This window comes from Cricetulus griseus, chromosome 2 (genome assembly GCF_003668045.3).
Source record: "Cricetulus griseus strain 17A/GY chromosome 2, alternate assembly CriGri-PICRH-1.0, whole genome shotgun sequence".
NCBI lineage: Eukaryota > Metazoa > Chordata > Mammalia > Rodentia > Cricetidae > Cricetulus > Cricetulus griseus.
In genome coordinates, this window is record NC_048595.1 from 127,915,370 (window position 1) to 127,929,421 (window position 14,052).

At 39.0% G+C, this 14,052-nt stretch overlaps 1 protein-coding gene across 1 annotated transcript in view; it reads left to right on the plus strand.

Moving 5' to 3' along the window:
• Runx1t1 (RUNX1 partner transcriptional co-repressor 1) overlaps nucleotides 1-14,052 on the plus strand; it is a 136,523-nt gene that overhangs the window by 92,620 nt on the left and 29,851 nt on the right. Inside the window, 1 exon segment of the mRNA XM_035438992.1 lies at nucleotides 11,837-12,087. Coding sequence (XP_035294883.1) covers nucleotides 11,837-12,087 — 251 coding nt within the window.

The window sequence follows — 14,052 nt, forward strand, 5'->3', positions numbered from 1 at the left end:
GACACTTCAGCTGAAAAGAAATTATTTACCAGCCAGTATTTATCCCAACAGGCACTCTGTTCTGAAACCTGAGAGTTCTAAGAAAGAGAAAGGGGATCCCTCTCACCATTAAACTACAGGTTAATTGCTAAATATGGCATACACACGAAACTTCCACATGCTCTATTAAGCCATTTTCATGAATACTTCAGCTATAGGTCTTCATAATGTGAATATGAAGTCTTAGCAGCATTTTGCACAATATGTGAGAACTATGAAGGTGCTTAAAATGAAACTGTTTTTGAGAACTTACTCTTACATACTTCCTTTGCCCTCTCTCGTGGTCTGTTGTCTTTCTCTGCATTTCAAACAGCTTGGAGAGGTCAGCCCTCTGGTCCAATTGTGTTCTGCTTTCACAGGAACACAGGAGCCTTGAAATTACTGTGAGACCTCTATCTCTGACCAGAGCTGCCCTGGAGCACATTACTGGCTTTGCACATCTGCATTATTACAGGCAATCCACATTGCCTGCAGTGATTACCTACCCATTAAACAGTTCTTATGCTACAATCCATGCTCTTGAAATAAGGTTTCTCCCTCTTTCCTCCTCCTTCCTTCCCTCCCTCATCCTTCTCCCATCCCCCTCTTCTTTTGCTGCAGGGTCTCAATGTGTAATCCAGGCTAGCCGTGAATTTACAAAAATCTTCTTCCCAAATTCTTAGATTATTGGCATGAGCTGCCAAGCCTGCCTCAACATAGTACTTAAAATTTATGTATTTTACGTGTATGTATTATATCTTCTTATACTTTATATGCCTTCCTTCATATTCCCCACCAACTATTCTCTTCCTCTTCCCATCAAAGCACTTCTTCCCAACAAGATCTCCACCCACTTTTAGCTATTTTATTTCTTTTCTTTTTGTGGTCAACTGGATGCGATTATAGTCACTTGCATTTATGAGTATGAACTATTTAATTGAAGAGGGAACCTCACCAGTGAGTATACTCCTATGGAACATGCCCCTTCTTCTAGCAACCATTAACTGCCTGAAGCTTCTCAGCAAGCAGTAGGGGCTTTTGAGTTCTTTCTGTATCTATCATATAATGTTGATAGGCCTAGTCTTTCGTAGGTAGCCACTGCTGCTGTGAGTTCATGGCTGCAGCAGCCATGCCATGTTTGGAAGACAGCATTCCATACCAGTTTCCCCATCTTCCTGCCTTTACATTCTTTCTTGACCTTCTTCTGTGATCCTCTCTGAGCCTTTCAAATGGTGAGACAGATTTCCCATTTAGGGCTGAGTAACTGTTTTAGCCTTCAGCATTTTAGGTTTTCAAAGGAGCTATGTAGTCTGATTATGGGAGTGCCTTTATCATTGACATGGCTTATGGCAGATGGTTTGCATGTGCTCTTCTAGGTATTGAGATATTCCACATTTCTAGGAAGACAAATTGTGAGAAAGAGTTTATTTCTAGGAGGGTATAACAGGACAAGGTTTAGCTATTTGTGATAAATGTAAAGATAACATTCTTGTTACAATGGTTCCTTGTGTGCATGTGTGCATGTGTGTGCATTCAGTCAAGTAGACTACACTATAGGAGTCTACCATCTTATTCTGTCTTGATCATGCAGGGACAGTAGCTGCTTTCAGATTTCCTGTGAAGATTCTTTGAATGGAACATTTCTTTCTCAAGCTAATGTGTCTTTTATAATGGAGAGATGGCAAATAGGAGGAAGGGTAATGAGAATATGTTGTGTAAATACATTTGTATCTTGTGGGAATTTTATCAGAGCCAAGAAAATATGGGTCTCTACAGTGTGATTTTGCATATATCCAGCATCTTGTTTGCATACGTATTTCTTCTTCTCTTGTTATTTACTTGTATATCCTGCTCTACTATATGAAATTTTATAGAGTACATAGCTGTCTGACAGCAGAGTTTTGTTGTTTCAGTGAATGTTTGGTTGGTGCATATGGTCTGACATGGATGAGCAGCCACGGTGAGATTTCGGAGTCTATTAAAGTGGCTCATTAAAAAGATCAATCTGTTTCTGTAATAACACTGGGAGCCATCAGTCACTGGAAGAGGGAAAAACTGACACCTGAGGAGAAAACACATTTTGATAATTTGTTCATGACATGTCATGAACAAAAGAGCATTCTATATTTTGTTTATAACTTTGGGGGGTTTAAATTCTGTGATGATTGTCAAGCTAATGTGTTTCAGGGATGGACTTTGGCAAGCTGAACTTTATTCTTATCCCTAAATTTTTTCACTGGCTATGTTCTTTTTAAAACTATTGTTTTTATCTTTTGTTATTTTATACAGACTCATATAACAGGCCATCCTCAAACTCTCTATGTAGCTAAGGAAAATGTGGAACTCCTGATCCTCCTGCCTCTACCTTGCAGGTGTTAGGATTAGAGACATACACTGCTGAGTGTGGCCAGTGTGATTCTCACTTACAGAGAAGTTCGTTCTCTAGAGAAGTTTGAAACTATTCCTTCGTATGTTGCTATATAGAACAGTAGAATGCTTTACAGTTTCTTATAAGATTAGCCAGAGGAGAGTCCCTGAACTGAATTTATAGGTCTGTAGAAGAATTCTATAGACCCTAAAACAAACAAAAATCCAAAAACTAATTTTCATTTTAAAATCATGTTTTGTTTTGTTTTTCTCAAAATATTGTGGAAGGAGAATTTTTTTTCCGAGACAGGGTTTCTTTGTGGCTTTGGAGGCTGTCCTGGAACTAGCTCTTGTAGATGAGGCTGGTCTAAAACTCACAGAGATCTGCCTGCCTCTGCCTCCCAAGTGCTGGGGTTAAAGGTGTGCACCACCACTGCCCAGCTGGGGAAGGAGAATTTTGATTTGCAGGGGATGTTTATTCTCATCTCTTTCCTTCCTTCCTTTTTTTTTTTTTTTTTTTTACCTTCCTCTTTTGTCTTTTTGTAATGGGTCATGCAGAAAGGGAGGAGGCACTCTTTTTTTTATGAACCAGTTACATATATTGAACAAATAGAGGGAAGTCAGTCTCCTGTAAGCCAGCTCTGAAGGCTCATCAGGCCTGAATGCCAGCATATAGGGAGTGAGAAGGGGAAGAACAGGGAGGGCTTCATTTCATGGACATTGCACAGTGAATTAAAATTAAGGTTTTGGAAAGCTGCTGGTGTCACGTTGACTATCATTGTGTCTTTCTCTTCCCTGAGCCTTGGAATAGCAGGTGCCTGCTCTGGCTTGAATATTGCATCACCACATGTTACTCTGCTCTTCCTCAATGAACTGTTCTCACTTATAAAAGCCAATAGAATGATCTTTGCTTTTGGATAGGGACCACTGCTTGTTTGATTTCTGTTAACCCACCCAAATGATTGCTCCTGGGTACCAATTCTCTTAGTCATTATCATCGTTTTGGTATGATTGCATTCATCAGTTTAACACTCTCAGACTTTCACTTCTGAAGCTGTAGATTAATATGCACCCCTAAACACTGCAAAAAGCAACTTTGTGTGAATCATAAACTTACATAATTTGCCACCAGGGTGAAGATATCATGGGTAGACCAAGTCAACTGCTTCTCTTCATACTTGAGGAAATTAAGGCTTACAAAATTTTCTCAAAGTCACAAAGCTTCCTAATGGAGAAGTAATTGTATTTATGTGTTGTAATCTTGCAGCTGTATAAAATATGTTTGAATTCATATACAGAAAGTGCAGAATTCAAATACAGAAAGCACAGTTAAGAATTGGAATTTTTCCTCATTCTCTAATTCATTTCTTTTCTGTAATTGCAGAAGTATGTAAATACCATAAGATAATGTTCTAAGGGTTTATAAGTCTATTTTAATGATAGAAAAATCCATAATGATCCAGGTTTCCTGACTTAATGAGTAGTTAGTAAATTCTGAAGGTTAGAGGGCAGGAGGCTGTCATTTTGAAACTGTGTTGGTTGACTATGTAAAGGTTTGGTTTGGCACCACCTTACTTGCCAACTAAACTGAGTATGTTCATTTATTTTTAATAAAATGAATGAAGGTACTATCTTTTTGATTTTCTAAAAAGAAAATATAGGTGTACATTAGGGGAAAACTGCATAGTTAATCAACTCTATAACTGCATTTAGGATCCTATGAAAAATTAGGATTTTTTTTACCATGTTGTATGATTTTCACATCTTATTTATGAATTCCCCAGTTTCAGTAAGTATGCAATAATCTCTGTAGTAATTGTTGTTAGTCATATCAGTTGTGAAGTCTTATGAAATAGCATTGGCTGAGAAAGAATATGTAGTTGCAGATACATTTCCACCACCATGAATTCTATCTTCGACTTAAGTAGCCTTCCTTCTTGCCACCCCTGTACAGTCTAGCAGTTCAAAATAATCCTGATGCCTAGTTTATATTCCCATTGATGGTGTTTGCCCTCATTCCTGCATCATGACTCAGTATCTGTTATGTGAATGAAGGGTTCCAAGTTATAATTCTGTAGTAATGGCTACTGTTTACTGAGGTCTTAAGATGCGTCAGGCCCCATTCTAAATAATCCAACTACTAATCTACAGTGTCATGCATGGGTTTGGAAAGTTTGGATACAATGTTTGAGGTCACTGTTCTTACTACACCTATGTTCAAAAAGCTGTGATTTTCTAGTCCTGGCCTCTAATTCCATAACTGGAGAATGAAATGCTTTGATGGACTTATTGGATGATATATATATATATATATATATATATATATATATATATATATATATGCACTTCATTCTTTCCTCTAGTCCTCTCGGCAGGCTAAAATAAAACAGTCTTTGTTTTGCAAATGGGAACACTGAGTTTCTTAGAAGGTTAAAGACTCTTGTGTGCATATGGCCTGTAAATAGCAGAGCTAAATGCTGCAGTCAACTCTTTGTGATTCAGAAGCTCTGCTCTTTTGAGTATACATTCTTAAGAAACCTGCTGTCCCCCTGACATCTCATAATGATTGTCCTGCTTTTCTGGACCCTTTGGTTCATAGACCCAGCATAAGAGTATAGAAGCCCAGAGCTCTAATTGTATAATTTTTAATTTAATAAATGATTTAATAAAGAATTCATTTGTCCCAGGAATTTTAACATTCAGCAGGTTAAGACAGGAGGATGTCAAGTTTGAGTTCTGCCTCAAAACCATAGTAAGACTGTTTCACATTAAACTAGGTGCATAGCTTATGGATAGATGATAGAGCACTTTGCCAATGTGAGCAGTTTCCTAGTTCAGTCTCCATAAACACAGACAGACTGGCGTGCATGCGTGTGCGCGTGCACACACACAAATGCACACATGTGCACATGGAATTTAAGTTTAGTGACAAGTCTCAATCTCACAGAGTAACTAGCCTGTCATTAACATCAAATCTGCAGCAGATGGGAACAAATGTAGAGGCCCATAGCCATACATTATGCAGAGAGACAGACTTTGGAACACTCAGTCTTAAATGGGCTGTCTCCATCAAATCCCTCCCCTCAGAGTTGAGGGAACCCCACAGAAGAGAAGGTAGTAAGAATGTAAGAGCCAGATGTGATGGAGGACACCAGGAGAACAAAGACCTCTGAATCACTGAGCAAAGCTCATATGAACTCACAGAGACTGAAGCAGCAAGCACAGAGCCTGTATGGGTCTACACCAGGTCCTTTGTATATATGTTATAATTTTCAGTTTAGTATTTTTATAGGACTCCTGAGAGTGTGAACAAGTAGGTCTCTGATTCTGGTGCCTTCTGTTGGGCTCTTTTCCTTCTGTCTGTTTGCCTTGTCCAACTTCAATGTGGTTGTTTTTGTTTTATCTTACTATATTTTATTTTGCTAGGCTTCATTGTAATTCTTAGAAGGCTGTTCTTTTCTAATGAGAGACAGAAACAGTGGGAGGGAAAGAGAGAAAGAATTGGAAGGAGTGGAGGGAGGGGAAACTGTAATCAGGATATACTCTGCAAGAAAAGAATTGATTTTTCAGTGAAAAGGGGAAACAGATCAAGTCTCATCTTTGTATTTCCACTGCAACCTGGGGTGGTACATTACATATACTAATACCTAAAGCAAAATAAAAAGAAAACAATCCCCTCCCACTTGAAATATAATTCAAGCTATCCTTACTACAGTTATTTTCAATAGCATATAAAATTACTTCTTCCCCCATTAATCTTTATTTATTTGTTTGTTTTTAAAAGTTGTATCTCTGAAACACATGAATGAAAATAGCCATGAATAGCACAAGAACCAAATGTGAAGAATGGCTCACTGAGCAGGAAAAAGTGGAGGGCTCCAACTAGAGTGTACAGATGCCAAGTTAGAACATGAAGGCAGCAAGAGAACTCACGGGATATTTCTGTGGTGGCAGAGATTAGAAGATGCAAAGGGGACAGTCAGTGACACTCTAACTGTTGAACAGATGGTCGATGTTAGGAGGCATGTGAGGGAGGAATTCCTTCCTACCACCTGGGGAAGGGAGGCTCAGGTGGCTCTCAGAATCTATGTGTTATAATCTTTGAAGGTCCAGGCCTCTTTTGTGTGTCTGGAGTAGCCGACATCCACCTGCCTCACATATCTTTCTGAAGGAAGTTGTGTGTGTTGCCAGAACGTGTTTCTCTTGGGTAGATGTAGCAATAGAGAGATTAAAGGTGCTTTTCTCCATCTGGCCCACTATTGTCGGTTCTGTGGCATTCCGATGTCTGTTTCTTAGTCTGTCACCATCTAAATGTCCCCTTCCTGCAGCTTGATAAGAAAACACAGAAATCACTACAGGTTTTCATAAAAAATAGATTTGATTTGCTTTTTGTAAATAGGCAGAAAGATTTATAATTTTTTTTGGTTTCAGATACACATAAAGAAAAAATGTATGACGTGGAATTCTTATTATCCATTTCTGAACAATTTATGAAGGGGCATCTTGTATAGTTAGCCTTTGAAAATGACTTTCCCCCTTTGAGTCAAGGTGTAGTCATGCTATGGAAATCTTGACAAACAGCACATGTCAGAAGAGGGAAGATATGTTTGATATTGAGTTATTAATGTCTTTAATCTTTTATGTAATAAAATTTTTTCCTTCAAAAATTGAGATGTGGACATAAGAAGTTTAAGAAAAGGTAGCAGAAGTCTTTGTGCTTGACAGAGGGAATTTCAGATCAGTGTCTCCTTCTAGCTCATCTCAGGGGCACAGTCCAGGGTTGACCAGAGCTTTGGAGACAAACAGCCAATAAGTTGGAAATACAGCCCTGGCAGTGCTTAGCTGCTGGTTCAGTGTGGCAATGATAAGACAAGATGGACATGAAAGCATTTAGAGACAGAGGGGATGGGGCAGTGCTGTGTTAAAGACCATCAACCCAATGTGGGTCTACAGAGACATGTGCTGAGTTCTAAAAACAATGTAGGAAGACGGAGAGGAAGAGAAGGCAGGATGAGTCCACTCAGTTTAAAATGCTGACTCAGCCCAAGTAAGTGGGCATCTAAGGCACTTTATGGATATATATATCCATCTGTTATGGAAACAATATAGAATTTTAGCTGCTGCTTCTTTTTGAGACAGGGTCTTACTCTGCAACCTCGACTGACTTTGAACTGGTGACTTTCTTATATCAGTTTCTATGTACTAGGATTACAGGTGTGCACCACCACACTGGGGCAAGTCTTACCATTCTATGGTTTCTTGGGCAATGGAGCATTGCCTATCCCCAGACAACTCTTCCCAATGTAAAAGATACATCTAGAGAAAGGAAAGAGCCCATACCCACTCCCATCATCCAAGAGATTGGTCTCGATTTTTCTGTCACCTCCTTTTCATGATAGCTTATTTCCCTTGTTTTCCATCCATCTCCCTGAGTGGTGCAGTCTGTTATATGCTGCAGAGGGATTGTCAATGCACTGTCCATCATGGCTCAATAAATATTTCATATTGACTTTTTAGAATGATTTATTTTATTATTTTTTAGTTATGTATATATGTATGGATCTGCTCACATGCCATATGCCCAAGACATCAGATCTGGAGTTACAGGTGGTTGTGAGCTGCTTGACATAGGTGTTAGGAATCAAATTTGAATCTTCTGCAAGAAGAGTATATGTTCTTAATCACCAACCCATCTTTCCAGACCCTCATGTAGATTTTACTTGTTTTTTTATTTTTGTTTTTTTTTTTTTTTTTTTTTTTTTTTTTTTTTTTTTTTTACAAATATCTGTTGATAGTCTCTGTGACTGCAGAAATAGAAGAAAATAATAGCCCCAGTCAGGTAAAGAATATATTTAGCCTTTTTAGTTATTTCCTTGTCTTTTTTTTTCTTTTTTCTTTTTCTGATTGTCCTATTTTCCTGAGCAGGACTCTGAGACTAGAAATGGTAATGAAGACAAGGGCACTGTCTCAGCAGGGCCCATGTCAAACCTCATATGTGCTTTGGACTAAGTGTTGAGTGATGAGCTTCCATTCACGTAATAGCGTCTGGTTGGGGAACATTGCATTCTGAGGTTGACTCAAAATTAAATCTGCCATTTGCAGTGACCTGAGACAAGTTGTGGGGACTTCTTTGGAGATAAGAGTTATTTCAAGGGGGAGGCTGTTTTGGGACAATGAAAGGGTATTTAATTTTGCCTAATACACTTTGAAAAGGGCAACAAATAAAAATGCAAATATGGAATTTACCTAAGCAAATGAGGTATAGATGGTTATTCTCATTTCTAAGACAGACAAATGGCAATTAAGTTGTTTTAGTTACTATTCTGGATACATGTCCTTAGGGAGGGGTTTTATAACTAGACAGGGGTGACCCAAGGAAGCTTCCTAGCTCTCTATTAGTGCTCAGCTGTGAACTGTAACTCCCCTCAGGGAGATGTGCTTTATAGCTTCACCAGTTCTCAGCATGAGGGGACTCAGTCTAGAATGCAGGGCCTTGAAGAGAGGACAACCTCATGACCTAGCTGTGCCCATGTTTCAGCGCTTGGAGATGGCCTTTGTTTCCTGTAATTGGGTCATTGAAGTAAAAGCTCATGCAGAAATGAAGATAGATAGTAAATTTATCCATTTGAGAATTGGCAGGGTTCTTTCACTGTTACTTGTTGCTGTTGATGTCATTGAAATAAGGAGAAACAAAAGCCACAAGCTGTACTTGTGTGACACCAATGTGTCAGAGATGTTTTGATGTATATAAGTGCTATGGGACTGCTTAATAATATTTAGAGTATATTTTTATTTCTGCACACACCACACATACACACATACAACTACAAATAATAAATGCTGTAAAACAGCAGGAAACTGGACACACGATGCTGGGTTACACACTTAAGCTTGTCCAGAAAGCCACCACCCCTGGATGCTTTAATCTTTAGAGTAATGCCATTGGCTATGTTAGAATGTTAGAACAGAGGCATTGAGTTGTGGGTTTTCAAATCAGAAGGGACCTCAGATGTCATCTAGTCCAGTGGTTTTCAAACTTGATTTTTAGCAGCAGATTATTTTTTTTCTTTAAAAATGAAATCTTAGGCAGAACCTCATTTTATAAAACAGGTAAGAATAATCAGTGGGTTTTGCTGGCCCTTTAAATCCTGATTGGCAGGACAGTTCTTCAATGCCTACAGAATTCCATATGCACTTTAGGTGTCAAAGTTTGAAAACCACTGATCTAGTCCAACCCTTTCATTTTACAGATGAGCAAACTGAGGTCCAAAGAGGTTAAGTGACTTGCCCAAGGTCACACAGCTAGTCGTGGAAGAGCCAGGACTAGCTCTCAGGTCTCTTGACTTCCAGTCCCGTGCTCTTTCCACTACACCACACTGCCAGTAAGGTAGGTGCTGGGTTAGCATTATGTTCATAGCTCGTCATGGTCTTCACTGCTTTCCGACTGATGTATGCTGGTAATATGTACTGAATGTCAAACTGTATTATTCAAAAATGTATAGGATATGAAAGTACACATTAGAATCACTGAGACAGACACAATAAATCAATATCTAAAATGTTTCTTTCCACTTTAAAAAATTATTTAGGTAATGTCTGAGCTATATGGGATACTTCAGTCTGATACCAGTGATCAATATGTATGGAGTCAGTATGTTAAGTGCAGACATATGCTTGATGGAAGCAGCATTGAGATTTCTGGCTGCCATTCCCATGGTGGCCATGAACTGCTGTCATTTCCAATATTGGCCAAGTCTCCCATCTTCTTCAGCTTGTAGTAGGCATGTGCTCTTTCACATTAAACTCTGCAGACTTCCCCTTGTTCCTTGGGTGCTTGCACTCTTGGCCCAACCCTTTATCCTTCTCTGGCTGGTGGATATAAATTGTCACCAGGATTCCATCCTTCATGAAGAGATGGGAAGTTCCTTGTAACATCCTGTTGCCTCTGATTGTTGATTGAGTTTTTTCCCCAAGCCTCCTTTGCTATAATGAGATAAGGACTGTCACCAATGCCATGAAAGAAGGAAAACTGTCTAATAGGCTCAATAGCTTTGTATCTTCTTGGAATTGAAAAGGCACATGGCACTCTGTAGCCTGTGTGAATTGGTAGATTTTTATATGGTGACTTTCTGGGAACATAGATGTTACCAATGCCCTGCTTCCAGAAAAACGTCAGATGCAATTTGTGCCTTTCTTACTGAGTTTATTGGGTTGTCTCTAAGTAGTAGAGATTTATTCAACAAGAACCCGTTTCTTTAGTCATACTTGTGTCTGCAAATCCAGGAGCAGTGGTTAGGATCTGGTTTCATTTATGAAATCCATTTCTCCTGAATGTCAAGTTCACAGTGCTATATAGTACATGATGAAGTTCATTTGAAGGTATTCCTGTCCTGTTTTTAGACCCTGAAACCCCAGACAGGACACACAAACTCTCTAAGGATGAATTGACTCAAATTTAAAATCAAGGAGGTACAAGAGCTGAGGGTGTAACTTAGTGATAGAAAATTTGTATGTCTATTTCTTGGGTTCAATCCCCAACACCACTCCACACCTCTAAAATAAGGAGAAAAAGGTGACCTAGATTATCTTTTTAGCCTCAGCTATCTGTATGACTGTTGACTAATTTCTTTTTTTGGTTACTGAAGAAAATGTTCGGGTTCTAGACTTAATGACTTACTGTATGAGTTGAGTTGTATCATTCCATGAAAATAGATTATGGAAACATTTGGTATCTTTGACATCAAGTTCTGTAACCTTTAGTCACTGGTGGCTATTGAGCTCCTAAAATGTGGCTACTGGAAATTGAGTTTCAATCTTCATTTAATTTGAATTAACTTATATTTTTAAGTGCCATTTCCAACAATACAGCTCTCAGGTGTTCTTGGGGACAAAAGTTAGATGCCAGGTGGAATAGATTGGTACATATTTTTCATCTTCATAGTAATGATGCTTGACTCTGATAAAATATCACTGAAGGATAGGTCTTTTCTCTGGGTTTTATTTTTGAGACAGGGTTTTAGTGTGTAGTGCAGGCTGGCCTTGTGAACTTTCAGTCCTCCTGCCTCAGGCTCTCAAGGGCTGGGATTATAGATGTGAACCAGTTTTGCAACAGCTACTGGGGTAGTTTTCTAGAAATTAAGCACTTCTTTGATTAACGTGTCATTTTAGAAGGAGACCAGGTTTCTTCTTATTTGCGATTTAATCACATGAACTATAGCTGCAAAAGTGTTTGCTAGCTAGATGACAATCTGGCATTTCCTGCTCCTAGCCTGATGAACCTTTCAGGCTGAGCATGTGTTTTAGTGAATCCCATCAGAGCTTCTGGGAAGTTTTGTTTTGTGAGTTCCTGGCCAGTGAAGAAGTATTCTCTTGGATATCACAAGCTCAAGTTGGAGTATCTGAACTGAGTTGAATCCTGTATGAAACAAAATTCTTTTTCTTCCCTCCTCAGAACCAAAGAAAATGGCTTTGACAGAGAGCCTTTGCACTCAGAGCATCCAAGCAAGCGACCATGCACTATTAGCCCAGGCCAGCGGTACAGTCCAAATAATGGCTTATCCTACCAGCCAAATGGCCTGCCTCACCCTACCCCACCTCCACCTCAGCATTACCGTTTGGATGACATGGCCATTGCTCACCACTACAGGGACTCCTACCGACACCCCAGCCACAGGGACCTCAGGGACAGAACTAGACCTATGGGTAAGACTGGAGGATCTGTTTTCTTCTCTGGGGATTGGGTGATTGAAGATTTGTGCCATTACTTCTCAACTGTGTTTGAACCTGTAATCCGATAGAGCTGAGCTGAACACCCCTCTTTATGTTGTTTCCTTTGTGAAGAAACTCTATTAATATGCAGTGTCCCTTCTTTAATCACTTGGATTTTAATTAACTAATTAATTATCTTTGAGACAGTGTCTTGTTGCATAAACCAGGCTGGCCTCAAACTTGCAGTTCCTCTGCCTCTTGAGTTTTGGGATCCTAGGCATGCACCACTATACTGGGCATCACTTGCATACTTTAAGAGAAAGGTTAACGTCTTGTTTGGGGAGGAAGGCATCAAATATAGTATAAAGCACTAATTCCAGTTTCAAAAGCAGGATGGATTTTCTTTGAATTCTTTCTTAATATATGAGGTTTTATATATGATCCAGCCACAGATTTTTTAAATATTTCTTTCACTGAAATTTTGTGTCAAATTTGATTTTTATATTTCCTTTCTCTGTACTACTCCATAATTCTAAAGTATTATATGGCATGTTTGTAGCCTAACTTGAGAGGTATTCCTTGAGGAATACTTTGGTACATTATTCAAAAATGCTAGGGATAAGAGTTAGGGTCAGTTTTATATCAAATATCAGAAAACAGAAGGAGTGGCTATGGGCAAATATGTATCCTATTTGCCTGTATCCATGTCTTCATTTCACAAATTAATGGCAGTGAAGCTTTTAGGAGACATTACCTTGTGAAAAACTAGTGTCAACCATGGCAACATCAGAGGCAAGATGATTGATGCAAGCTGTGACATGTAACTGTGGCTAAGGTGGTGACATCAAGAGATTAGTAAGTACACTGTTCTTGGGGCTACCTTTAGTTCCTAATTTTTGCTGAGTCCCACTGGGAGCAGTAATCTACTGTCCTTCTTTTGGGATCTCACACAATAGGAGGCATCCTTTAATGCAAAACTTACCTCATATGGGGAATTTGCAATTTGGTGGACTGCATACAAAGGATGAAGGTGGGAAAACAGAAAACTAAGCAGAGGATGCAGAACTCTGGGAAACACAGTGCACAACCTGGCCACTGCTTGAAAACTAGTGACAGTTGCTTTTGTTTTCTTCACTGGTATATACCTGATATGCAGAAGTTGGTATGAAATTTTCATCTGGATTACTAGGAAGCAGTACTTACCATATGTCATGTCTGATTGCCTTTCTGCACATAGCCTTCCTCATGTATAGCAAAGAATCGAGGGAGAATGACAGGTGAGATTTCCGAGGCTTTGGTTGTGAGACAGTTGATAGTACTTCTGGTTCCCACAACAGCAGTTTCTACATTTATATAGTATGTCAGACAAATGACAAAGCATATAAATTTGTGGTTTTTTTAAGAGCCAATCTGATATTCAAGCAGGTAATATTTCTAAAGAAACTTTAGAAGTGGCCATATTATTTCTCAGTCAGGACTGATACTTTGAGCTATGTATCAGATGTAGTAGCAGCCTCTTTTGCAAAACTTGTATTATTTATTTATGACTCAATGCCTGAAAATGTAAGTGTTCATTTCTATTTCTTCTATCTATCTATCTATCTATCTATCTATCTATCTATCTATCTATCTATCTATCTATCTGTCTATATTTTGAGACAGATTCTACATAGTCCTGGCCACTCTGGAACTAACTACATAAACCAGACTGGCCTCAAAGTCACAGAGATCCACCTGCTTCTACCACTCCCAAATGACAGGATTAAAGGTGTTCACCCCCACACCCAGCTATGACTTCTCATTTTTAAATAGCAGTGGAGTCACCTAGCCACTGTGAAACTGGCTCAAGTGATGTCCAGTTATGGGCATAGAAATGGTCTCCTTCTCAGGCAACAACCGGTGTTTGGTAAAGTATTAGTTACTGTGACCCATTGAGTAATCAGCACAGAAGTTATTATG